Raw genomic sequence first — 26,308 nt, 5'->3', positions numbered from 1 at the left:
ATTAGTGGTGGTAGTAGTAGTGGTATTAGTGGTAGTAGTGGTATAGTGGTGGTAGTAGTAGTGGTAGTAGTAGTGGAGGTGGTGGTAGTAGTAGTGGTATAATTGGTGGTAGTGGTGGTATTAGTGGTAGTAGTAATGGTATTAGTGGTGGTAGTAGTAATGGTGGTGGTAGTAGTAGTAGTGGTATTATTGGTGGTAGTAGTGGTAGTTGTGGTATTAGTGGTGGTAGTAGTAGTGGTGGTATTAGTGGTGGTAGTAGTAGTGGTAGTAATGGTGGTAGTAGTAGTGGAGGTGGTGGTAGTAGTAGTGATGGTATTATTGGTGGTAGTAGTAGTGGTAGTAGTGGTATTAGTGGTAGTAGTAATGGTATTAGTGGTGGTAGTAGTAATGGTATTAGTGTTGGTAGTAGTAGTGGAGGTGGTGGTATTAGTGGTAGTAGTAGTGGTATTAGTGGTGGTAGTAGTAGTGGAGGTAGTGGTTGTAGTAGTGGAGGTGGTAGTAGTAGTGGAGGTGATGTTCAGTTAATGTGTAGTTAGGGAGCAGGACAATGGAACATCCGGCTTGTAGAACACATCTAAATTCGGATAACTTCCCTATTGTGCTTCCCTCCCTCAGTTTAGTTAATTTTGTTCTTATTGTCTTTGGCTGCAACCTTCTTCCCAGTTATTTGACTAAAGTGCAGGCAGGGTCACTTCCAGTCAAAAACCTTGGCCCATCAGCATCAACACACACACACACACACACACACAAGCAAAAAAACGTGTTTGTTTCAGCAATGTCATGACAACGGTCGGAGAAGTCATGATGTGGGGTGGAACTGACTAGAGGTCGACCGATTAATCGGAATGGCCGATTAATTAGGACCGATTTCAAGTTCTCATAACAATCGGTAGTCTGCATTTTTGGACACCGATCATGGCCGATTACATTGCACTCCACGAGGAGACTGTGTGGCAGGCTGACTACCTGTTATGCGAGTGCAGCAAGGAGCCAAGGTAAGTTGCTAGCTAGCATTAAACTTATCTTATAAAAAACTATTTTAACATAATCACTAGTTAACTACACATGGTTGATGATATTACTAGTTTATCTAGCTTGTCCTGCGTTGCATATAATCGATGCGGTGTCTGTTAATTTTTCAACGAATCACACCCTACTTCTCCAAACGGGTGATGATTTAACAAGCGCATTCACGAAAAAAGCACTGTCGTTGCACCAATTTACCTAACCATAAACATCAATGCCTTTCTTTATAATCAATACACACGTATATATTTTTAAACCTGCATATTTAGTTAATATTGCCTGCTAAGATGCATTTCTTTTAAACTAGGGAAATTGTGTCACTTCTCTTGCGTTCTGTACAACAGAGTCAGGGAATATGCAGCAGTTTGGGCCACCTGGCTCGTTGTGAACTGTGTAAAGACCATTTCTTCCTAACAAACACCGTAATTAATTTGCCAGAATTGTACATAATTATGACATAACTTTGAAGGTTGTGCAATGTAACAGCAATATTTAGACTTAGGGATGCCACCCGTTAGATAAAATACGGAATGGTTCCGTATTTCACTAAAAGAATAAAAGTTTTGTTTTCGAAATGATAGTTTACGGATTTGACCATATTAATGACCTAAGGCTCACATTTCTATGTGTTATTGTGTTCTAATTAAGTCTATGATTTGATATTTGATAGAGCAGTCTGACTGAGCGGTGGTAGGCAGCAGCAGGCTCATAAGTGTTCATTCAAACAGCACTTTCCTGCATTTGCCAGCAGCTCTTCGCAATGCTTCAAGCATTGAGCTGTTTATGACTTCAAGCCTATCAACTCCCGAGATAAGGCTGGTGTAACCGATGTGAAACGGCTAGCTATTAGTGTTCGGTGTGCGCGCTAATAGCGTTTCAATCGGTGACGTCACTCGCTCTGAGACCTTGAAGTAGTCATTCGCCGCGGCTTTTGTGGAGCGATGGGTAAAGATGTGTCGAGGTTGGCTGTTGTCGATGTGTTCCTGGTTCGAGCCCAGGTAGGGGAGAGGAGAGGGATGGAAGCTATACTGTTACACTGGCAATAATATAGTGCCTATAAGAACATCCAATAGTCAAAGGTATATGAAATACAAATGGTATAGAGAGAAATAGTCCTATAATAACTACAACCTAAAACTTCCTACCTGGGAATATTGAAGACTCATGTTAAAAGGAATAAATATCAAGCTTTAATATGTTCCCTTGTTCGGAGCAAGGAACTTAAATGTTAGCTTTCTTACTTCTCCAACACTTTGTTTTTGCATTATTTAAACCAAATTGAACATGTTTCATTATTTATTTGAGGCTAAATTGATTTTATTGATGTATCCTATTAAGTTAAAATAAAAGTGTTCATTCAGTATTGTTGTAATTGTCATTATTACAAATAAATAAATCGGCCGATTAATCGGTATCGGGCGTTTTTGGCCCGCCAATAATCGGTATTGGTATCGGCGTTGAAAATTCATAATCGGTCGACCTCTAGAACTGACAGGTGCTGTGAACATAGAAATAGAATGAGTAGAACAAGATTAGGCTAGATAGATTCTATGGCTGTGACCTGCATGTCTGTATGTACAGTAAGTCGTTAGACTGGGCTATTTAGCCCTAGCGCTGTCTTAGTATAATGCCTTCGGTCGCTTCTCAGAATAGACCTTGAATGGCTTTTTAGTTGCTTCTAATAGTGGTTACAGGAAACATAGCTTAACAGGCTTCTAATGAAATAGTAGTTACAGGAAATATGAACATAAGTCATGAATGACAGCTTTAAGGGGGAGTCAGTGTTACACTCTGCCCTATAAAGTAGAAGCTCTTATCTCTATCTTATCATGCATGGAAATGTCCCCAGTGCCTCTCGTAAAGCAGCTGCTCTTGTGTAGTATTTTCACACACACACACAAATACACACTCTTTCAAACAAATTGCACAAGGGCCGTTTTGGGGAGGAAATTTACGCTTCCCATTCCCATAAGACACTGCTGTTCATTTCATAACTAAGCTAGGGCCGTGTCCCAAATGATCAAAAGTAATGCACTATATAGGGAATAGGGAGTGTGGGATTCATCTGGATTTCCACCTGCCATTTATCGTTCCCCTCTACCTGCACCCCTGTGCTTTACTATATATTAAATTCAGCTCCTACCGTTCCCCTCTACCTGCACCCCTGTGCTTTACTATATATTAAATTCAGCTCCTACCGTTCCCCTCTACCTGCACCCCTGTGCTTTACTATATATTAAATTCAGCTCCTACCGTTCCCCTCTACCTGCACCCCTGTGCTTTACTATATAATATGATCAAATGAACACACTGCCATCACGTCAGTAGTCTAAGAGAGGACCTGCTCTGACATGTTACAGCATCTCAGGAATGTGTACTGTAGCTAGCTAGTCCCACATTATGTGTGTGCCTGTATGCGTGTGTGTGTGTGTGCCTGTGTGTGTGTGCCTGTGTGTGTGTGTTTGCCTGTGTGTGTGTGCCTGTGTGTGTGTGCCTGTGTGTGTGTGTGCCTGTGTGTGTGTGTGTGTGTGTGTGTGTGTGTGTTTGCCTGTGTGTCCGTGCCTGTGTGTGTGTTTGCCTGTGTGTCCGTGCCTGTGTGTGTGTGTGTGTGTGTTTGCCTGTGTGTCCGTGCCTGTGTGTGTGTACTATAAACTGGCTCAGCGCTGCTCAGCTCTGTGTCTGAGATGCGCGCGCACACACACACACACACACACACAGTTCCTGCATTTGCATTATTCTGCTGGTCAGATGCTCCCCAAGTGCTGTCCCCAGATCAGCTGGTGTGACTGACAACCATCCAACCGGCAAACTGATGCTGTAAACACGCTATTGTGTCTCATCATGCAATGATGGATAGAAACATGAACCATTAATATATTATGGACAATGTGAGGGGAGTTCAGATGGTCTAGCCAGATTAGCTGACAACGTCACGAAAACGATGCGCATGCTTAAGTGGGGCAGAAGGCTCTGTGCTGCTGTGATTCTGGATGGCCAGATAGCTAGCAACAATGACAACAAACTGCCATGTGGAGAATAGTAGGTGGCTCATTTCACTTAGTTTTTATCTTGTTCTTGATTCAATGTCTTGTTTACAATAAACATTGGAGACTAAATATTATTTACATGTTGTCAACAGTCTAAGCCAACCCCGTCTGTTTTGCCCCATAGTTGCTGTTTTGTTCCTAAACATCCAACCTGTCCTATCACACTTAGAGTACTGTCCAGTTATATAGTCAATCCCTGGTCCTATCACACTTAGAGTACTGTCCAGTTATATGGTCAATCCCTGGTCCTATCACACTTAGAGAACTGTCCAGTTATATGGTCAATCCCTGGTCCTATCACACTTAGAGAACTGTCCAGTTATATGGTCAATCCCTGGTCCTATCACACTTAGAGTACTGTCCAGTTATATGGTCAATCCCTGGTCCTATCACACTTAGAGTACTGTCCAGTTATATGGTCAATCCCTGGTTCTGTCACATTTAGAGTACTGTCCAGTTATATGGTCATCTGCAGCAAAGATATAAGAAGGCTCCAAATGGCTCTGAACAGGGCTGTGAGATTAGCTCTTCATTGCTCAAAACAGGGCTGCCAGATTAGCTCTTCATTGCTCAAAACAGGGCTGCCAGATTAGCTCTTCATTGCTCAAAACAGGGCTGCCAGATTAGCTCTTCATTGCTCAAAACAGGGCTGGTAGATTAGCTCTTCATTGCTCAAAACAGGGCTGGTAGATTAGCTCTGCATTGCTCAAAACAGGGCTGCCAGATTAGCTCTTCATTGCTCAAAACAGGGCTGCCAGATTAGCTCTTCATTGCTCAAAACAGGGCTGGTAGATTAGCTCTTCATTGCTCAAAACAGGGCTGGTAGATTAGCTCTTCATTGCTCAAAACAGGGCTGCCAGATTAGCTCTTCATTGCTCAAAACAGGGCTGCCAGATTAGCTCTTCATTGCTCAAAACAGGGCTGGTAGATTAGCTCTTCATTGCTCTAAACAGGGCTGTCAGATTAGCTCTTCATTGCTCTAAACAGGGCTGTCAGATTAGCTCTTCATTGCTCTAAACAGGGCTGCCAGATTAGCTCTTCATTGCTCAAAACAGGTCTGCCAGATTAGCTCTTCATTGCTCTAAACAGGGCTGTCAGATTAGCTCTTCATTGCTCTAAACAGGGCTGTCAGATTAGCTCTTCATTACTCTAAACAGGGCTGGTAGATTAGCTCTTCATTACTCTAAACAGGGCTGGTAGATTAGCTCTTCATTGCTCTAAACAGGGCTGGTAGATTAGCTCTTCATTGCTCTAAACAGGGCTGGTAGATTAGCTCTTCATTGCTCTAAACAGGGCTATCAGATTAGCTCTTCATTGCTCTAAACAGGGCTGGTAGATTAGCTCTTCATTGCTCTAAACAGGGCTGGTAGATTAGCTCTTCATTGCTCTAAACAGGGCTGGTAGATTAGCTCTTCATTGCTCTAAACAGGGCTGGTAGATTAGCTCTTCATTGCTCTAAACAGGGCTGGTAGATTAGCTCTTCATTACTCTAAACAGGGCTGTCAGATTAGCTCTTCATTACTCTAAACAGGGCTGGTAGATTAGCTCTTCATTACTCTAAACAGGGCTGGTAGATTAGCTCTTCATTGCTCTAAACAGGGCTGGTAGATTAGCTCTTCATTGCTCTAAACAGGGCTGGTAGATTAGCTCTTCATTGCTCTAAACAGGGCTGGTAGATTAGCGCTTCATTGCTCTAAACAGGGCTGGTAGATTAGCTCTTCATTACTCTAAACAGGGCTGGTAGATTAGCTCTTCATTACTCTAAACAGGGCTGTCAGATTAGCTCTTCATTGCTCTAAACAGGGCTGCCAGATTAGCTCTTCATTGCTCAAAACAGGTCTGCCAGATTAGCTCTTCATTGCTCTAAACAGGGCTGTCAGATTAGCTCTTCATTGCTCTAAACAGGGCTGTCAGATTAGCTCTTCATTACTCTAAACAGGGCTGGTAGATTAGCTCTTCATTACTCTAAACAGGGCTGGTAGATTAGCTCTTCATTACTCTAAACAGGGCTGGTAGATTAGCTCTTCATTGCTCTAAACAGGGCTGGTAGATTAGCTCTTCATTGCTCTAAACAGGGCTGGTAGATTAGCTCTTCATTGCTCTAAACAGGGCTATCAGATTAGCTCTTCATTGCTCTAAACAGGGCTGGTAGATTAGCTCTTCATTGCTCTAAACAGGGCTGGTAGATTAGCTCTTCATTGCTCTAAACAGGGCTGGTAGATTAGCTCTTCATTGCTCTAAACAGGGCTGGTAGATTAGCTCTTCATTGCTCTAAACAGGGCTGGTAGATTAGCTCTTCATTACTCTAAACAGGGCTGTCAGATTAGCTCTTCATTACTCTAAACAGGGCTGGTAGATTAGCTCTTCATTACTCTAAACAGGGCTGGTAGATTAGCTCTTCATTGCTCTAAACAGGGCTGGTAGATTAGCTCTTCATTGCTCTAAACAGGGCTGGTAGATTAGCTCTTCATTGCTCTAAACAGGGCTGGTAGATTAGCGCTTCATTGCTCTAAACAGGGCTGGTAGATTAGCTCTTCATTACTCTAAACAGGGCTGGTAGATTAGCTCTTCATTACTCTAAACAGGGCTGTCAGATTAGCTCTTCATTGCTCTAAACAGGGCTGGTAGATTAGCTCTTCATTGCTCTAAACAGGGCTGGTAGATTAGCTCTTCATTGCTCTAAACAGGGCTGGTAGATTAGCTCTTCATTGCTCTAAACAGGGCTGTCAGATTAGCTCTTCATTGCTCTATCTATATGAATCTTATCCAAATGCATCACAATCTCTCATGGCTTCATGTTGAAAACAAGTTACTGTCCAGCCTTCTGATTTTCTTCAGGAATGTTATATTTAAAAAAAAAAAAAATTAAAACACTGTATTTTTCAGACCAGTTAGTACATACTAGCAACACGCATAACCAACAAACCAGAAAGGCAAATTCAATGAATAATCGTCTAAATAGGCCTGGCTATTGGGCTGGTTTGTAAGTAGGTTAGGTTTGGTTAGGTTTGTTTAGATTAGGTTTGGTTAGGATGGTATGGTTAGGTTAGGATAGGTTAGGTTTGGTTAGGTTTGGTTAGGTTTGTTTAAGTTTGGTTAAGTTAGGTTTGGTTAGGTTAGGTTAGGTTTGATTAGGTTTGCTTAGGTTAGGTTTGGTTAGGTTAGGTTTGGTTAGGACGGTATGGTTAGGATGGTATGGTTAGGATAGGTTAGGCTTGGTTAGGTTAGGTTTGGTTAGATTTGGTTAGGTTAGGTTAGGTTTGATTAGGTTTGCTTAGGTTTAGTTAGGTTAGGTTTGGTTTGGTTAGGATAGGATGGTTAGGATAGTTTAGGTTTGGTTAGGTTAGGATAGGTTAGGCTTGTTTAGGTTTGGTTAGGTTAGGATAGGTTAGGCTTGGTTAGGCTTGGTTAGGTTTGGTTAGGTTAGGATAGGTTTGGTTAGGTTAGGTTTGGAGGTGTTGCTTATTGTATCCCAGGTCCTGTTTTTCCTCTACCCCTGATAGCCTCTTCCTCCACCCCCTACACACTGTCTGTCCGTCCGTCCGTGTGTGTCTGTGTGTCCGTCCGTCCGTGTCTGTCCGTCCGTGTGTGTGTGTGTGTGTCTGTCCGTCCGTGTCTGTCCGTCTGTGCATGTGTGTGTGTGTCCGTCCGTCCGTCCGTGTGTGTCTGTGTGTCCGTCCGTCCGTGTCTGCCCGTCCGCGCGTGTGTGTGTGTCCGTCCGTCCGTCCGTCCGTCCGTCCGTCCGTGTCTGTGTGTCCGTCCGTCCGTGTGTCTGTGTGTGTGTATAAAAATCGTCTCGGGCCATGCTTAATATCACGGTGGTTGTGTCTGTGTTTTATTTTTCTCTGATCAAAAATCATTGCTAAATGGAAAAGTGTCTTTAAACTTCTCCTGCCCTTTTCACAGTGGAACCATGTTGATAGCAGGTCAAGTAGTAGCTTCACAATGCCTGTACTTATGCTCTAAATATGTCTGTTCTTTTGTACTCCAGGACTTACAACAGAGGGCCTGTATCGCGTGAGTGGGAACAAGACTGATCAAGACAATATTCAGAAGCAGTTTGATCAAGGTAAAACACAGCTGCAATTGTCAACTCACTATTTTACTTGCGGTCCTCTCCTCAAAATGTATTTTTTCTTTACAAGCTCTCTGTTTTCCTTATTATCTTTACAAGCTCTCTGTTTTCCTTATTATCTTTACAAGCTCACTGTTTTCCTTATTATCTTTACAAGCTCTCTGTTTTCCTTATTATCTTTACAAGCTCTCTGTTTTCCTTATTATCTTTACAAGCTCTCTGTTTTCCTTATTATCTTTACAAGCTCTCTGTTTTCCTTATTATCTTTACAAGCTCACTGTTTTCCTTATTATCTTTACAAGCTTAGTGTTTTCCTTATTATCTTTACAAGCTCTCTGTTTTCCTTATTATCTTTACAAGCTTAGTGTTTTCCTTATTATCTTTACAAGCTCAGTGTTGTCCTTATTATCTTTACAAGCTCAGTGTTTTCCTTATTATCTTTACAAGCTCACTGTTTTCCTTATTATCTTTACAAGCTCAGTGTTGTCCTTATTATCTTTACAAGCTCAGTGTTTTCCTTATTATCTTTACAAGCTCACTGTTTTCCTTATTATCTTTACAAGCTCAGTGTTTTCCTTATTATCTTTACAAGCTCACTGTTTTCCTTATTATCTTTACAAGCTCAGTGTTTTCCTTATTATCTTTACAAGCTCACTGTTTTCCTTATTATCTTTACAAGCTCAGTGTTGTCCTTATTATCTTTACAAGCTCACTGTTTTCCTTATTATCTTTACAAGCTCAGTGTTTTCCTTATTATCTTTACAAGCTCACTGTTTTCCTTATTATCTTTACAAGCTCAGTGTTGTCCTTATTATCTTTACAAGCTCTCTGTTTTCCTTATTATCTTTACAAGCTCTCTGTTTTCCTTATTATCTTTACAAGCTCTCTGTTTTCCTTATTATCTTTACAAGCTCTCTGTTTTCCTTATTATCTTTACAAGCTCTCTGTTTTCCTTATTATCTTTACAAGCTCAGTGTTTTCCTTATTATCTTTACAAGCTCAGTGTTTTCCTTATTATCTTTACAAGCTCAGTGATTTCCTTATTATCTTTACAAGCTCAGTGATTTCCTTATTATCTTTACAAGCTCAGAGATTTCCTTATTATCTTTACAAGCTCTCTGATTTCCTTATTATCTTTACAAGCTCAGTGTTTTCCTTATTATCTTCACAAGTTTTCTGTTTTCCTTATTATCTTTACAAGCTCAGTGTTGTCCTTATTATCTTTACAAGCTCAGTGTTTTCCTTATTATCTTTACAAGCTCACTGTTTTCCTTATTATCTTTACAAGTTTTCTGTTGTCCTTATTATCTTCACAAGTTTTCTGTTTTCCTTATTATCTTTACAAGCTCAGTGTTGTCCTTATTATCTTTACAAGCTCAGTGTTGTCCTTATTATCTTTACAAGCTCAGTGTTTTCCTTATTATCTTTACAAGCTCACTGTTTTCCTTATTATCTTTACAAGCTCAGTGTTTTCCTTATTATCTTTACAAGCTCAGTGTTGTCCTTATTATCTTTACAAGCTCAGTGTTGTCCTTATTATCTTTACAAGCTCAGTGTTGTCCTTATTATCTTTACAAGCTCATTGTTTTCCTTATTATCTTTACAAGCTCACTGTTTTCCTTATTATCTTTACAAGCTCAGTGTTTTCCTTATTATCTTTACAAGCTCAGTGTTGTCCTTATTATCTTTACAAGCTCAGTGTTTTCCTTATTATCTTTACAAGCTCAGTGTTGTCCTTATTATCTTTACAAGCTCTCTGTTTTCCTTATTATCTTTACAAGCTCAGTGTTTTCCTTATTATCTTCACAAGTTTTCTGTTTTCCTTATTATCTTTACAAGCTCAGTGTTTTCCTTATTATCTTTACAAGCTCAGTGTTGTCCTTATTATCTTTACAAGCTCAGTGTTGTCCTTATTATCTTTACAAGCTCTCTGTTTTCCTTATTATCTTTACAAGCTCAGTGTTGTCCTTATTATCTTTACAAGCTCAGTGTTTTCCTTATTATCTTTACAAGCTCAGTGTTTTCCTTATTATCTTTACAAGCTCAGTGTTTTCCTTATTATCTTTACAAGCTCAGTGTTGTCCTTATTATCTTTACAAGCTCAGTGTTTTCCTTATTATCTTTACAAGCTCAGTGTTTTCCTTATTATCTTCACAAGTTTTCTGTTTTCCTTATTATCTTTACAAGTTTTCTGTTTTCCTTATTATCTTTACAAGTTTTCTGTTTTCCTTATTATCTTTACAAGCTCAGTGTTTTCCTTATTATCTTTACAAGTTTTCTGTTTTCCTTATTATCTTTACAAGTTTTCTGTTTTCCTTATTATCTTTACAAGCTCAGTGTTTTCCTTATTATCTTTACAAGCTCAGTGTTTTCCTTATTATCTTTACAAGTTTTCTGTTTTCCTTATTATCTTTACAAGCTCAGTGTTGTCCTTATTATCTTTACAAGTTTTCTGTTTTCCTTATTATCTTTACAAGTTTTCTGTTTTCCTTATTATCTTTACAAGCTCAGTGTTTTCCTTATTATCTTTACAAGTTTTCTGTTTTCCTTATTATCTTTACAAGTTTTCTGTTTTCCTTATTATCTTTACAAGCTCAGTGTTTTCCTTATTATCTTTACAAGCTCAGTGTTTTCCTTATTATCTTTACAAGCTCTCTGTTTTCCTTATTATCTTTACAAGCTCTCTGTTTTCCTTATTATCTTTACAAGCTCAGTGTTTTCCTTATTATCTTTACAAGCTCTCTGTTTTCCTTATTATCTTTACAAGCTCAGTGTTTTCCTTATTATCTTTACAAGCTCACTTTTCTTATTTTTTGAAACTGAACAGGATCACACTGGTTCAGTAAGACGTCAGAGAGCGAAAGTGATTGGTTGGGAAAACCAATAATGACTCTTCCCAAGGACTTTTCCTCCTAACTGTTTCATATCAGACACTAATATATCTGAATGACTGTGAATGTAAGTTTTATAACATACAGGGGATGGCTGATTGTATTAACCTGCTAATGAGGGAGTTCTGGGAATGGCCTATAATATGATTTAGAAGGATGTAATCTCCACTCAGCTGCAGAGGGATCCTCCCCTCCCTCTTGTTATACATGTACAAGTTATAAATACTGGTTGCGGTGTAGTGCAGTAAATATGGTCTCTAAATACGCCCGGACCAAGTCAAAATGACTCCAATTTGCCTTATAGGCTTGACTTACACAAGCAATCAATTTGATGTTATTTTCTTTAGCCTGGAATTGAATTACTGCGTAAACTCACTGGTTGTCTGTATTTCCCCGGGGGGATCCATCGAGCTGTGTAAAGGGGCTGGGTGGAAAGATCTTCCTTCCATCAAGTGGCCAAATGACTTCCTATCCACGAGACACTGTTTACCGAAGACACTAGCCACTGCCTTCTCTCTTTCTCACTCTCTCTCACTCACTCACTCTCTCTCACTCTCTCTCACTCTCTCTCACGCTCTATCACTCACTCTCACTCACTCTCTCACTTCTTTCACCACAGGAATTTGTGGAATTAAGTGCATTTTTCTCCCTCTTTCCCTTTCCGTTCTCTGGGAGAGAGATCTACTCTGACAGCTGTCAGTTCATCTTAGGCCCTGTCCTGCTTTCACCAGCTCGTTCTCTCTCAGCCTCTTCCTCTTCTCACCATTCTTTATCTTGTTCACTCACCAACTCTCTCCCTCTTACTCTTCCTGCTCTCCTTCTCGCTTTCCCCCCTCTCTCCCTCTCTCTCTCCCCCCTCTCTCTCCCCTCTCTCTCCTCTATCTCTCCCTCTCTCCCTCTCTCTCTCCCCCTCTCTCCCCCTCTCTCTCCCCCTCTCTCTCCCCTCTCTCTACCCTCTTACTATCTCCCCTCCCTCCTCCCTCTTACTCTCTCCCTCCCTCTTACTCTCTCCCTCCCTCTTCCTCTTACTCTCTCCCTCCCTCTTCCTCTTACTCTCTCCCTCCTTCCTTTTACTCTCTCCCTCCCTCTTACTTTCTCCCTCCTCCCTCTTACTCTCTCCCTCCTCCCTTTTACTCTCTCCCTCCCTCTTACCCTCTCCCTCTTACTCTCTCCCCTCCCTCCTCTCTTTTACTCTCTCTGCCTCTTACTCTCTCCCCTCCCTCCTCCCTCTTACTCTCTCCCTCCCTCTTACTATCTCCCCTCCCTCCTCCCTTTACTCTCTCCCTCCCTCTTACTCTCTCCCTCCCTCTTACTCTCTCCCCCTCTTACTGTCTCCCTCCCTCTTACTCTCTCCTTCCCTCATACTCTCTCCCTCCCTCCTCCCTTTTTCTCTCTCCCTCCCTCTTACTCTCTCCCCTCTTACTCTCTCCCTCCCTCTTACTCTCTCCCCTCCCTCTTACTCTCTCCCCTCCCTCCTCCCTTTTACTCTCTCCCTCCTCTTACTCTCTCCCCTCCCTCTTACTCTCTCCTTCCCTCTTACTCTCTCCCCTCCCTCTTACTCTCTCCTTCCCTCTTACTCTCTCCCCTCCCTCCTCCCTTTTACTCTCTCCCTCCCTCTTAGTCACTCCCCTCCCTCCTCCCTTTTACTCTCTCCCTCCCTCTTACTCTCTCCTTCCCTCTTACTCTCCCCTCCCTCCTCCCTTTTACTCTTTCCCTCCCTCTTACTCTCTCTCCTCCATCTTACTCTCTCCCCTCCCTCTTACTCTCTCCCTCCCTCTTACTCTCTCCCTCCCTCTTTCTCTCTCCTTCCCTCTTACTCTCTCCCCTCCCTCTTACTCTCTCCCCTCCCTCTTTCTCTCCTTCCCTCTTACTCTCTCCCATCCCTCTTACTCTCTCCTTCCCTCTTACTCTCTCCCCTCCCTCCTCCCTTTTACTCTCTCCCTCCCTCTTAGTCACTCCCTCCCTCCTCCCTTTTACTCTCTCCCCTCCCTCTTACTCTCTCCCCTCCCTCTTACTCTCTCCCCTCCCTCTTACTCTCTCCCTCCCTCTTACTCTCTCCCCTCCCTCTTTCTCTCTCCTTCCCTCTTACTCTCTCCCCTCCCTCTTACTCTCTCCCCTCCCTCTTTCTCTCCTTCCTCTTACTCTCTCCCATCCCTCTTACTCTCTCCTTCCCTCTTACTCTCCCCTCCTCCTCCCTTTTACTCTTTCCCTCCCTCTTACTCTCTCCCCTCCCTCTTACTCTCTCCCCTCCCTCTTACTCTCTCCCTCCCTCTTACTTCTCTCCCTCCCTCTTTCTCTCTCCTTCCCTCTTACTCTCTCCTCCCTCTTACTCTCTCCCATCCCTCTTACTCTCTCCTTCCCTCTTACTCTCTCCCCTCCCTCCTCCCTTTTACTCTCTCCCCCTCTTACTCTCCCTCCTCTCTCTTCCTTTACTCTCTTCCCTCTTACGCTCTCCCTCCCTCTGACTCTCTCCCCCTCCCTTTTACTCTCTCCCTCCCTCTTACTCTCCCTCCCTCTTACTCTCTCCCTCCCTCCTCCTTTTACTCTTTCCCTCCCTCTTACTCTCTCCCCTCCCTCTTACTCTCTCCCTCCCTCTTACTCTCTCCCCTCCCTCTTACTCTCTCCCCTCCCTCTTTCTCTCTCCTTCCCTCTTACTCTCTCCCCTCCCTCTTACTCTCTCCCCTCCCTCTTTCTCTCCTTCCCTCTTACTCTCTCCCATCCCTCTTACTCTCTCCTTCCCTCTTACTCTCTCCCCCCTCCCTCCTCCCTTTTACTCTCTCCCTCCCTCTTAGTCACTCCCCTCCCTCCTCCCTTTTACTCTCTCCCCTCCCTCTTACTCTCTCCCCTCCCTCTTACTCTCCCCCTCCCTCTTACTCTCTCCTCCCTCTTACTCTCTCCCCTCCCTCTTTCTCTCTCCTTCCCTCTTACTCTCTCCCCTCCCTCTTACTCTCTCCCCTCCCTCTTTCTCTCCTTCCCTCTTACTCTCTCCCATCCCTCTTACTCTCTCCTTCCTCTTACTCTCCCCCTCCCTCCTCCCTTTTACTCTTTCCCTCCCTCTTACTCTCTCCCTCCCTCTTACTCTCTCCCCTCCCTCTTACTCTCTCCCTCCCTCTTACTCTCTCCCCCTCCCTCTTTCTCTCTCCTTCCCTCTTACTCTCTCCCCTCCCTCTTACTCTCTCCCATCCCTCTTACTCTCTCCTTCCCTCTTACTCTCTCCCCTCCCTCCTCCCTTTTACTCTCTCCCTCCCTCTTACTCTCTCCCTCCCTCTTACTCTCTCCCTCCCTCTTTCTCTCTCCTTCCCTCTTACTCTCTCCCCTCCCTCTTACTCTCTCCCATCCCTCTTACTCTCTCCTTCCCTCTTACTCTCTCCCCTCCCTCCTTCCTCCTTACTCTCTCCCCCTCTTACTCTCCCTCCTCTCTCTTCCTTTACTCTCTCCCCTCCCTCCTCCCTTTTACTCTCTCCCTCCCTCTTAGTCACTCCCCTCCCTCCTCCCTTTTACTCTCTCCCCTCCCTCTTACTCTCTCCCCTCCCTCTTACTCTCTCCCCCCCTCTTACTCTCTCCCTCCCTCTTACTCTCTCCCCTCCCTCTTTCTCTCTCCTTCCCTCTTACTCTCTCCCCTCCCTCTTACTCTCTCCCCTCCCTCTTTCTCTCCTTCCCTCTTACTCTCTCCCATCCCTCTTACTCTCTCCTTCCCTCTTACTCTCCCCTCCCTCCTCCCTTTTACTCTTTCCCTCCCTCTTACTCTCTCCCCTCCCTCTTACTCTCTCCCCTCCCTCTTACTCTCTCCCTCCCTCTTACTCTCTCCCCTCCCTCTTTCTCTCTCCTTCCCTCTTACTCTCTCCCCTCCCTCTTACTCTCTCCCATCCCTCTTACTCTCTCCTTCCTCTTACTCTCTCCCCTCCCTCCTCCCTTTTACTCTCTCCCCTCCCTCTTACTCTCTCCCTCCCTCTTACTCTCTCCCCTCCCTCTTTCTCTCTCCTTCCCTCTTACTCTCTCCCTCCCTCTTACTCTCTCCCATCCCTCTTACTCTCTCCTTCCCTCTTACTCTCTCCCCTCCCTCCTCCCTTTTACTCTCTCCCCCTCTTACTCTCCCTCCTCTCTCTTCCTTTACTCTCTTCCCTCTTACGCTCTCCCTCCCTCTGACTCTCTCCCTCCTCCCTTTTACTCACTCCCTCCCTCTTACTCTCCCTCCCTCTTACTCTCTCCCCTCCCTCCTCCCTTTTACTCTCTCCCTCCCTCTTACTCTCTCCCCTCCCTCCTCCCTTTTACTCTTTCCCTCCCTCTTACTCTCTCCCCTCCCTCTTACTCTCTCCCCTCCCTCCTCCCTCTTACTCTCTCCCTCCCTCTTACTCTCTCCCCCTCCCTCCTCCCTTTTACTCTTTCCCTCCCTCTTACTCTCTCCCCTCCCTCCTCCCTTTTACTCTCTCCCTCCATCTTACTCTCTCCCTCCCTCTTATTCTCTCCCCTCCCTCTTACTCTCTCCCCTCCCTCTTACTCTCTCCTTTCCCTCTTACTCTCTCCCCTCCCTCTTACTCTCGCTCCTTCCCTCTACTCTCTCCCTCCCTCTTACTCTCTCCCTCCTCCCCTTTACTCTCTCCCCCCTCTTACTCTCTCCCTCTCTCTCCCTTTACTCTCTTCCCTCTCTGTCTCTCACCTCACTCTCCCTTTACTCTCTCCCTTTACTCTCTTCCCTCTCCTCTTTCTCTCCCTCTTACTCTCTCCCCTCTCTCTGTCTCTGTACCCCCCTCCAATCTAACCCTGTCTCCCTTTCTCTCTCCCTACAGACCACAGTATGGACCTGATAGTGATGGATGTGGCTGTGAATGCTGTGGCGGGGGCTCTGAAGGCCTTTTTTTCTGACCTACCTGACCCTCTCATCCCCTACACCCTGCACCCAGAGCTGGTGGAGGCAGCCAGTGAGTACTATACTGTACTGTTAGCTACACATTCTCTGGAGGCCTGACCTGGGTTCAGATAGTATTGTGTCTCTTTCAAATGCTTTCAGCTGCGCTTGGTTAAGCTTGCCCACTGCAATACTCCCAACAGTGGCAGTACAAACCCTGCCCATCTGGCATTCTCAGGCAGGCTCAACAAAATGCTATTGAAAGAAAAAACATATTTTATCAACCCATGTCTGGTCTATAGAGGCCAGTGTCCTGACTCAATAACTACTAGCTGTGGGGAGGGTTGACACCCAGTGCCTCAGACCTCCCCTTAAATCACAAACAGCAGCTAGAGAAGAGGGGTTCAACCAGTTATCTATCTCTGTCTCTCTTCTATCTCCCTCTCTCTCTCTCTCTCCCTCTCTCTCTCTCTCTCTAACTCTATCCCTGTCTCTCTTCTCTCCCTCTCTCTCTCCCTCTCTCTCTGTCTCCCCCTCTATATCTCTGCCCCTGTCTCCCCCCTCTATCTCTCTGCCTCTTCCTCTCTCTCTTTATCTCTCTGCCTCTCTCTCTCCCTCTCTCCCCCTCTTTCTCTCTCTTTCTCTGCTTCTCCCTCTTTCTCCCCCTCTATCTCTCTGCCTCTCTCTCCCTCTCTCTCTCTTTCTCTCCCTCTATCTCCCTCTCTCTCTTTCTCTCCCTCTCTCCCCCCTCTCTGCCTCTCCCCCTCTCTCTCTAAAGTACTGCTAAATAGAAGATATTTTACTTTACAGTGCCCCAGTCTGTCCTTGTCCTTTTCCTGCTTGGTTCATTTCTGTGTTATTTATTTTACTGTAGGGCTGACCCTTTAGTCGATTGGTCGATTGTTTAATCAATACGCTGTTGGTCGACCGAGATTTCTTTAGTCAAGCATTATCAAAACATTTTTTTTTAAATGAATGGTGTACAAGACACCTGTGTGATTGGAGCCTGTCTGAGTGGACTGATCCATTGTGGAGGCCGTGGGGATGGCAACACTAATATCACATTTACATAAGGACTCAGGCCCTTTACTTTGTTGGAGCACCTTTGGCAGTGATTACAGCCTTGAGTCTTCTTGGGTATCACGTTACAAGCTTGGCTCACCTGTATTTGGAGAGTTTCTCTCATTCTTCTCTGCAGATCCTCTCAAGCTCTGTCAGGTTATATGGGGAGCGTTGCTGCACAGCTATTTTCAGGTCTCTCCAGAGATGTTCGATCGGGTTCAAGTCTGGGCTCTGGCTGAGCCACTCAAGAACATTCAGAGACTTGTCCCGAAGCCACTCCTGAATTGTCTTGGCTGTGTGCTTAGGGTCATTGTCTTGTTGGAAGGTGAACCTTCGCCCCAGTCTGAATGCACGGAATGTATTGTATATAAATTGGGATGAGCTCTGTCCCCTCCTCCCCCCCATCTGAAAGCTTTTGTCTTTATTTACACATTTAGTTTGAACAGCCTTTATGCCGTTTCCTCCAAGCCCCTCATAGTGCCTCTCTTAGTACCAGTCAGTCACCTTTCTCTCTCTGTATGTGTACACACTTCTCTCTCTCTGTATGTATACACACTTCTCTCTCTCTCTCTGTATGTATACATACTTCTCTCTCTCTCTCTGTATGTATACACACTTCTCTCTCTCTCTCTGTATGTATACACACTTCTCTCTCTCTCTCTGTATGTATACACACTTCTCTCTCTCTCTCTGTATGTATACACACTTCTCTCTCTCTCTCTCTGTATGTATACACACTTCTCTCTCTCTCTCTGTATGTATACACACTTCTCTCTCTCTCTCTGTATGTATACACACTTCTCTCTCTCTCTCTGTGTATACACACTTCTCTCTCTCTCTCTGTATGTATACACACTTCTCTCTCTCTCTCTGTATGTATACACACTTCTCTCTCTCTCTCTGTATGTATACACACTTCTCTCTCTCTCTGTATGTATACACACTTCTCTCTCTCTCTGTATGTATACATACTTCTCTCTCTCTCTCTGTATGTATACACACTTCTCTCTCTCTCTCTGTATGTATACATACTTCTCTCTCTCTCTCTGTATGTATACACACTTCTCTCTCTCTGTATGTGTACACACTTCTCTCTCTCTGTATGTATACACACTTCTCTCTCTCTCTGTATGTATACACACTTCTCTCTCTCTCTGTATGTATACATACTTCTCTCTCTCTCTCTGTATGTATACACACTTCTCTCTCTCTCTCTGTATGTATACATACTTCTCTCTCTCTCTCTGTATGTATACACACTTCTCTCTCTCTCTGTATGTATACATACTTCTCTCTCTCTCTCTGTATGTATACACACTTCTCTCTCTCTGTATGTATACACACTTCTCTCTCTCTGTATGTATACACACTTCTCTCTCTCTGTATGTATACACACTTCTCTCTCTCTCTCTCTGTATGTATACACACTTCTCTCTCTCTCTGTATGTATACACACTTCTCTCTCTCTCTCTGTATGTATACACACTTCTCTCTCTCTCTCTGTATGTATACATACTTCTCTCTCTCTCTGTATGTATACACACTTCTCTCTCTCTCTGTATGTATACACACTTCTCTCTCTCTCTCTCTCTGTATGTATACACACTTCTCTCTCTCTCTCTCTGTATGTATACATACTTCTCTCTCTCTCTGTATGTATACACACTTCTCCCTCTCTCTGTATGTATACACACTTCTCTCTCTCTCTCTCTGTATGTATACACACTTCTCTCTCTCTCTGTATGTATACACACTTCTCTCTCTCTCTCTGTATGTATACATACTTCTCTCTCTCTGTATGTATACACACTTCTCTCTCTCTCTGTATGTATACACACTTCTCTCTCTCTCTCTCTCTGTATGTATACACACTTCTCTCTCTCTCTCTCTGTATGTATACATACTTCTCTCTCTCTCTGTATGTATACACACTTCTCTCTCTCTCTGTATGTATACACACTTCTCTCTCTCTCTGTATGTATACACACTTCTCTCTCTCTCTCTGTATGTATACATACTTCTCTCTCTCTCTGTATGTATACACACTTCTCTCTCTCTGTATGTATACACACTTCTCTCTCTCTCTGTATGTATACACACTTCTCTTTCTCTGTATGTATACACACTTCTCTCTCTCTCTCTCTCTCTCTCTGTATGTATACACACTTCTCTTTCTCTGTATGTATACACACTTCTTTCTCTCTCTCTGTGTGTGTACACACTTCTCTCTCTCTGTATGTATACACACTTCTCTCTCTCTCTCTGTATGTATACACACTTCTCTCTCTCTCTCTGTATGTATACACACTTCTCTCTCTCTCTGTATGTATGCATACTTCTCTCTCTCTCTGTATGTATACACACTTCTCTCTCTCTGTATGTATACATACTTCTCTTTCTCTGTATGTATACACACTTCTCTCTCTCTCTCTGTATGTATACATACTTCTGTCTCTCTCTCTGTATGTATACACACTTCTCTCTCTCTGTATGTATACACACTTTTCTCTCTGTATGTATACACACTTCTCTCTCTCTCTGTATGGATACACACTTCTCTCTCTCTGTATGTATACACACTTCTCTCTCTCTCTCTGTATGTATACACACTTCTCTCTCTCTCTCTCTGTATGTATACACACTTCTCTCTCTCTGTATGTATACACACTTCTCTCTCTCTCTGTATGTATACACACTTCTCTCTCTCTCTGTATGTATACACACTTCTCTTTCTCTGTATGTATACACACTTCTCTCTCTCTGTATGTATACACACTTCTCTCTCTCTCTCTGTATGTATACACACTTCTTTCTCTCTCTCTGTGTGTGTACACACTTCTCTCTCTCTCTGTATGTATACACACTTCTCTCTCTCTCTCTGTATGTATACACACTTCTCTCTCTCTCTCTGTATGTATACATACTTCTCTTTCTCTGTATGTATACACACTTCTCTCTCTCTCTGTATGTATACATACTTCTGTCTCTCTCTCTGTATGTATACGCACCTCTCTCTCTGTATGTATACACACTTCTCTCTCTGTATGTATACACACTTCTCTCTCTGTATGTATACACACTTCTCTCTCTCTGTATGTATACACACTTCCCTCTCTCTGTATGTATACACACTTCTCTCTCTCTCTGTATGGATACACACTTCTCTCTCTCTGTATGTATACACACTTCTCTCTCTGTATGTATACACACTTCTCTCTCTCTCTCTCTCTCTCTCTGTATGTATGTATACATACTTCTCTCTCTGTATGTATACATACTTCTCTCTCTCTGTATGTATACACACTTCTCTCTCTGTATGTATACACACTTCTCTCTCTCTCTCTCTCTGTATGTATACACACTTCTCTCTCTGTATGTATACATACTTCTCTCTCTCTCTGTATGTATACTCACTTCTCTCTCTGTATGTATACACACTTCTCTCTCTGTATGTATACACACCTCTCTCTCTCTCTCTCTCTGTATGTATACATACTTCTCTCTCTGTATGTATACATACTTCTCTCTCTCTCTCTCTGTATGTATACATACTTCTCTCTCTGTATGTATACATACTTCCCTCTCTCTGTATGTATAGATACTTCTCTCTCTCTGTATGTATACACACTTCTCTCTCTGTATGTATACACACTTCTCTCTCTGTGTATGTATATACACTTCTCTTTCTCTGTATGTATACACACTTCTCTCTCTGTATGTATACACACTTCTCTCTCTCTCTGTATGTATACACACTTCTCTCTCTCTCTGTATGTATACACACTTCTCTCTCTCTGTATGTATACACACTTCTCTCTCTCTGTATGTATACACACTTTTCTCTCTCTCTCTGTATGGATTCATACTTCTCTCTCTCTCTCTCTGTATGTATACATACTTCTCTCTCTCTGTATGTATACATACTTCTCTCTCTCTGTATGTATACATACTTCTCTCTCTCTGTATGTATACATATTCTCTCTCTCTGTATGTATACACACTTCATAAATGTCAAAGGCTTTTATTGACCATTTTTGGAGTTGATGCAAAGAGTCAATATTTGCAGTGTTGACCCTTCTTTTTCAAGACCTCTGCAATCCGCCCTGGCATGCTGTCAGGTAACTTCTGGGCCACATCCTGACTGATGGCAGTCCATTCTTGCATCATCAATGCTTGAAGTTTGTCAGAATTTGTGGGTTTTTGTTTGTCCACCCGCCTCTTGAGGATTGACCACAAGTTCTCAATGGGATTAAGGTCTGGGGAGATTCCTGGCCATGGACCCAAAATATCGATGTTTTGTTCCACGAGCCACTTAGTTATCACTTTTGCCTTATGGCAAGGGTGTCACGTTCTGACCTCAGTTCTTTTGTTTTTGTCTTTGTTTTAGTATGGTCAGGGTGTGAGTTGGGGTGGGCAGTCTATGTTTGTTTTTCTACGTTGGTTTTTGAGTTCGGTATAGTATGGTTCTCAATCAGAGGCAGCTGTCAATTGTTGTCCCTGATTGAGAATCATACTTAGGTAGCCTGGGTTTCACTTTTGGTTTGTGGGTGTTTGCTTCCGTGTGTGTTTGGGGCACACGGTACTGTTTCGGTTTTGGTAAATTCACATTGTCATTAATTGTTTAGTGTTCTGAGTTTTAATTAAACATCATCATGAACACTTGCCACGCTGCGCTTTGGTCCTCCTCTCTTTCTCCCGACGACAACCCTTACAAGGGGCTCCATCATGCTGGAAAAGGCATTGTTCATCACCAAACTGTTCCTGGGTGGTTGGGAGAAGTTGCTCTCGGAGGATGTGTTGGTTCCATTCTTTATTCATGGCTGTGTTCTTAGGCAAAATTGAGCCCACTCCCTTGGCTGAGAAGCAACCCCACACATGAATAGTCTCAGGATGCTTTACTGTTGGCATGACACAGGACTGATGGTAGCGCTCACCTTGTCTTCTCCGGACAAGCTTTTTTCCGGATGCCCCAAACAATCGGAAAGGGGATTCATCAGAGAAAATGAATTTATCCCAGTCCTCAGCAGTTCAATCCCTGTACCTTTTGCAGAATATCAGTCTGTCCCTGATGTTTTTCCTGGAGAGAAGTGGCTTCTTTGCTACCCTTCTTGACACCAGACCATCCTCCAAAAATCTTCGCCTCACTGTGCGTGCAAATGCACTCACACCTGCCTGCTGCCATTTCTGAGCAAGCTCTGTACTGGTGGTGCCCCGATCCCGCAGCTGAATCAACATTAGGAGACGGTCCTGGTGCTTGCTGGACTTTCTCGGGCGCCCTGAAGCCTTCTTCACAACAATTGAACCGCTCTCCTTGAAGTTCTTGATGATCTGATAAATGGTTGATTTAGGTGCAATCTTACTGGCAGCAATATCCTTGTCTGTGAAGCCCTTTTTGTGCAAAGCAATGATGACGGCACATGTTTCCTTGCAGGTAACCATGATTGATAGAGGAAGAACAATGATTCCAAGCACCAACCTTCTTTTGAAGCTTCCAGTCTGTTTTTTGATCTCAATCAGCATGACAGAGTGATCTCCAGCCTTGTCCTCGTCAACACTCACACCTGTGTTAGCGAGAGAATCACTGACATGATGTCAGCTGGTCCTTTTGTGGCAGGGCTGAAATGCAGTGGAAATGTTTTGGGGGATTTAGTTCATTTGCATGGCAAAGAGGGACTTTGCAATTAATTGCAATTCATCTGATCACTCTTCATAACATTCTGGAGTATATGCAAATTGCCATCATACAAACTGAGGTAGCAGACTTTGGGAAAATTAATATTTGTGTCATCCTCAACTTTTGGCCATGACTGTATACACACTTATCTCTGTGTTTTTGCTGTAGAACTGCAAGCCTGCATTAACATTTCAACCCCAATAATAATTCACCACCCCTCTAAGTCACATCACACTCAGCTCACAGTCGTCTTCCTGAAAGACAAATTCCTGCCCAAGGATGCCAAGATTTTCATGCATCTGCATCTTTTTCCCCTGCCAGCCTGGTTCCTCGTGTCCCAAATGGCACCCTATATAGTGCACTACTTTTTTTTTTTTTTTTTTTTTTTTTTACCAGGGCCCATAGGATAGTGCAACATATAGGGAGAAGGGTGCCATTTGGGACACAGCCTGTGTGTTTAATTTTTATATATTTTTTTAACCCATTTTTTCTCCCCAATTCAGTGGTATCCAATTGGTAGTTACGGTCTTGACTCATCGCTGCAACTCCCGTACGGACTCTGGAGAGGTGAAGGTCGAGAGCCGTGCGTCCCCTGAAACGCAACCCAACCAAGCCGCACTGCTTCTTGACACACTGCTCGCTTAACCCGGAAACCAGCCGCACCAATGTGTCGGAGGAAACACCGTACACGTGACGACCGTGTCAGCGTGCACTGCGCCCGGCCCGCCACAGGAGTCGCTAGAACTTGATTGGACAAGGACATCCCTGCCGGCCAAACCCTCCTCTAACCCGGACGACGCTGGGCCAGTTGTGCGCCGCCCCATGGGTCTCCCGGTCGCTGGAGGCCCCAGCCTGTGTGGTTCTGTATGATCTCCGAGCTGGAGTCATGTGATCCTGGATCAGTGTTGAAACCAACCCAGCTGTCGGCCTCCTTTCTGGCTCACTGCTGCAGATTAATGTCCCAGAAATAGGCCTCCATCTACTGTCCCCTGGATGGAGGGAAGGAAGGAGAGACAGAGAGGGAGATGGGTGGAGGAAGAGACAGCTCTGGAGCTTGTCTCTAAGAGTTTGGAGCAGCTCTGTTGAAATGATCATTCTGCAAGCAGCATAATGTGGAGGTGTTTGGACCAGGACCTCCAAGTCTCAGACTGCGTCCCAAATACATGGAGTGTAGTACTTTGGTCAAAAGTAGTGCACTATTGCCATCTGGGATGCAGCGTTGGTCTCAGGCCCTGGCCAGCCTTGGTGCCCAGTGCTCTGCTCTGGGACACATAACACTCATACTCATATGACGTTCTAACTATTGATTAGCCCAGTAGTCTCGGCCGGTTGACCTTGACAATAGCACTTTGGTCAGAGTTAATTGGCAGGCTGTGATAAAGTGTATCTGATTGGTATGTTAAATGCCTTGACAGAGTTGACGTCCTAATACATGGTTTGTCCCTACATCTCTTATTACTCAGCGTTCTTACGTGGAGTTAGAGCTTCTCATCCAACACAGGAGTGCATTTGATGCTGTTATTAATTAGAGAAAGAGTGACAATAAAATCACTATGAGACATTGTGCCCCCAGATGATACCAACAGCCCCAATCTGGGGGTCCGGCTCATGGACTATGTATTTTGGTATGTAGTACTGTCAACGTAGTGGGCTGGTGTTGTATCTGCCGAAGGTCTAGCTGGTATTTGAATGTGTTTCTTGTGTGGGAGGTCATTGGCAGCCCTGTCGGCTTCGTGATACTCCTTTAATTGTTTCTTCTTCTCCCAAGGGAAGGAATCAGTAAAAACTCTGTTCTCCTCCTTTCAGAAATTGTGGACCACATAGAAAGACTCCAAGTGCTGAAAGAAATAGTGAGGAAGTTCCCTGCAGTGAACTACGAGGTGTTTAAATACGTCATCACTCACCTGAACAGGTAAGAGACAACCGTGTGACCCTAGATCAGAAACAGTCTCAGGCCTTCAGCTGACTGATACTGGGTGCAATTTGAAGTATGTCTGAAGTAAGCTGCAAAGTATACATGATGTTTGTTATGTGACCGTAGTCATAGAAACAAGCATGTCATACAGTTGTGTAGTTGGACCGCGCCGTGTTCAGTAGGGAGAAAACGTAGTGATACGTGGAGATGCTACATGAACATAATTCAGTTCTGTTGTGATATACACGGAGTATACAAACATTAAGAGCACCTGCTCTTTCCATGACAGAGACGGACCAGGTGAAAGCTTTGATCCCTTATTGATGTCACTTGTTAAATCCACTTCAATCAGTGCAGATGAAGGGGAGGAGACATGTTAAAGAAGGATTTTTAAGCCTTAAGACAATTGAGATGAGGGTGAATGGGCAAGACAAAATATTTAAGTGCCTTTGAACAGGGTATGGTAGTAGGTGCCAGGTGCACCGGTTTGTGTCAAAACCGCAATGCTGCTGGGTTTTTCATGCTCAACAGTTTCCCGTGTGTATCAAGAATGCAACTCAATATTAGGAAGGTATATTTAGTGTACAGCTACTGTTCTGGAGACCAGAGTTATCTGCACTCCCCTCTAATTGAGTACCTGATTCTTTATTTTTTAAATAAAGTACAAAATAAGTATGGTTGGAATAAATCAGGGAAATTGTGTGTTTCCCCAGGGTGAGCCAGCAGAGTAAGACCACCTTGATGACAGCCGACAATCTATCCATCTGCTTCTGGCCCACACTGATGCGTCCCGACTTTGAGAACAAGGACACACTCTCCACCACCAAGCTCAACCAGTCTGTCATCGAGTCCTTCATCCAGCAGAGCCACTACTTCTTCTACAGCGGAGACATCCAGGAGAGCTCCAGCACCGAGAGCACCCCACCACCCCACCACTGTCACAGCATGGTGGAGGCCCTGAGGCCCCTGCAGCTGCCCCCTCCTCTTCAGCCCCAGCAGATCCAGCACAGTATGTCCCTGCAGCCTGAACCACTCATATAGACCCAGGTGGGGTAGGGGTAAGGCTGGGCTAGTGGGGGGACATAGGGTGATGTGTCCTCCTTTCCCCTCCCTTTGGTGTTCCTCTGACTGCAAAACAACAACATTACTAAATGATCAACTTTGTTCTCTGCTCCCCTTTCTGGGCGACTGACTGGATTCAGGGGTGACTGACTCTCCCCCAGGAACAAAAACAACATCAAAACAAATGCATTTTTCTTCATTCAGTGCTGTACAGTAATACACAGTAATAAAGATGCTGTATGACTCCAGCAGAAGGACAAAAACATGCGATGCAAAAATGATTTGCTAAATTCTACAACACCTTGCAAAATATAAGGAAAATCTATTTATACTAGTTGTGTTTTGTTTTTTTAAACCCTTTATTCATTCAAGTGAACTTGAAGTTAGATGAGGCAGCATCTGTTATGATACTTCTACCAGCGTAGACATTCTTCTGCTTGTTTATTTTTGTATGATTTGGTGATGATGATGGATTCTTGTATTTTTACCAGTATGATTTACATTTTTATCTGAACGGTTTGAGGGACAGAAAGACAGTGAACGTTGGCAGGCTTTGTCTCTACCTGCTCCCAACACCTCGCACTGTTTGGGAGGGAGGGGACTCTACGTGAAAGACTGATGCTGTACTGCACCAGACCGGGACATAAGACAGACAGACTGGCCTCCTATTGGAGCAGAACTCATGCAATTCCTGAAGCTTATGAAGGAAG

At 43.9% G+C, this 26,308-nt stretch overlaps 1 protein-coding gene across 1 annotated transcript in view; it reads left to right on the top strand.

Moving 5' to 3' along the window:
* Window positions 1-26,308, top strand: part of LOC112256837 (rho GTPase-activating protein 5) — a 59,460-nt gene extending 33,152 nt beyond the window's left edge. Inside the window, exons 4-7 of the mRNA XM_042325302.1 lie at window positions 8,065-8,142; window positions 15,827-15,958; window positions 24,428-24,533; window positions 25,250-26,308. Of these exons, the coding sequence (XP_042181236.1) occupies window positions 8,065-8,142; window positions 15,827-15,958; window positions 24,428-24,533; window positions 25,250-25,577 (644 nt within the window). The 3' untranslated portion in view covers window positions 25,578-26,308. The remainder of the gene's footprint in view (window positions 1-8,064; window positions 8,143-15,826; window positions 15,959-24,427; window positions 24,534-25,249) is intronic.

The sequence above is a fragment of the Oncorhynchus tshawytscha genome, linkage group LG08 (assembly GCF_018296145.1).
Source record: "Oncorhynchus tshawytscha isolate Ot180627B linkage group LG08, Otsh_v2.0, whole genome shotgun sequence".
NCBI classification, from domain to species: domain Eukaryota; kingdom Metazoa; phylum Chordata; class Actinopteri; order Salmoniformes; family Salmonidae; genus Oncorhynchus; species Oncorhynchus tshawytscha.
The sequence above is the reverse complement of the archived record's forward strand: the minus strand, read 5'-3'. Positions and strand labels throughout refer to the sequence as shown.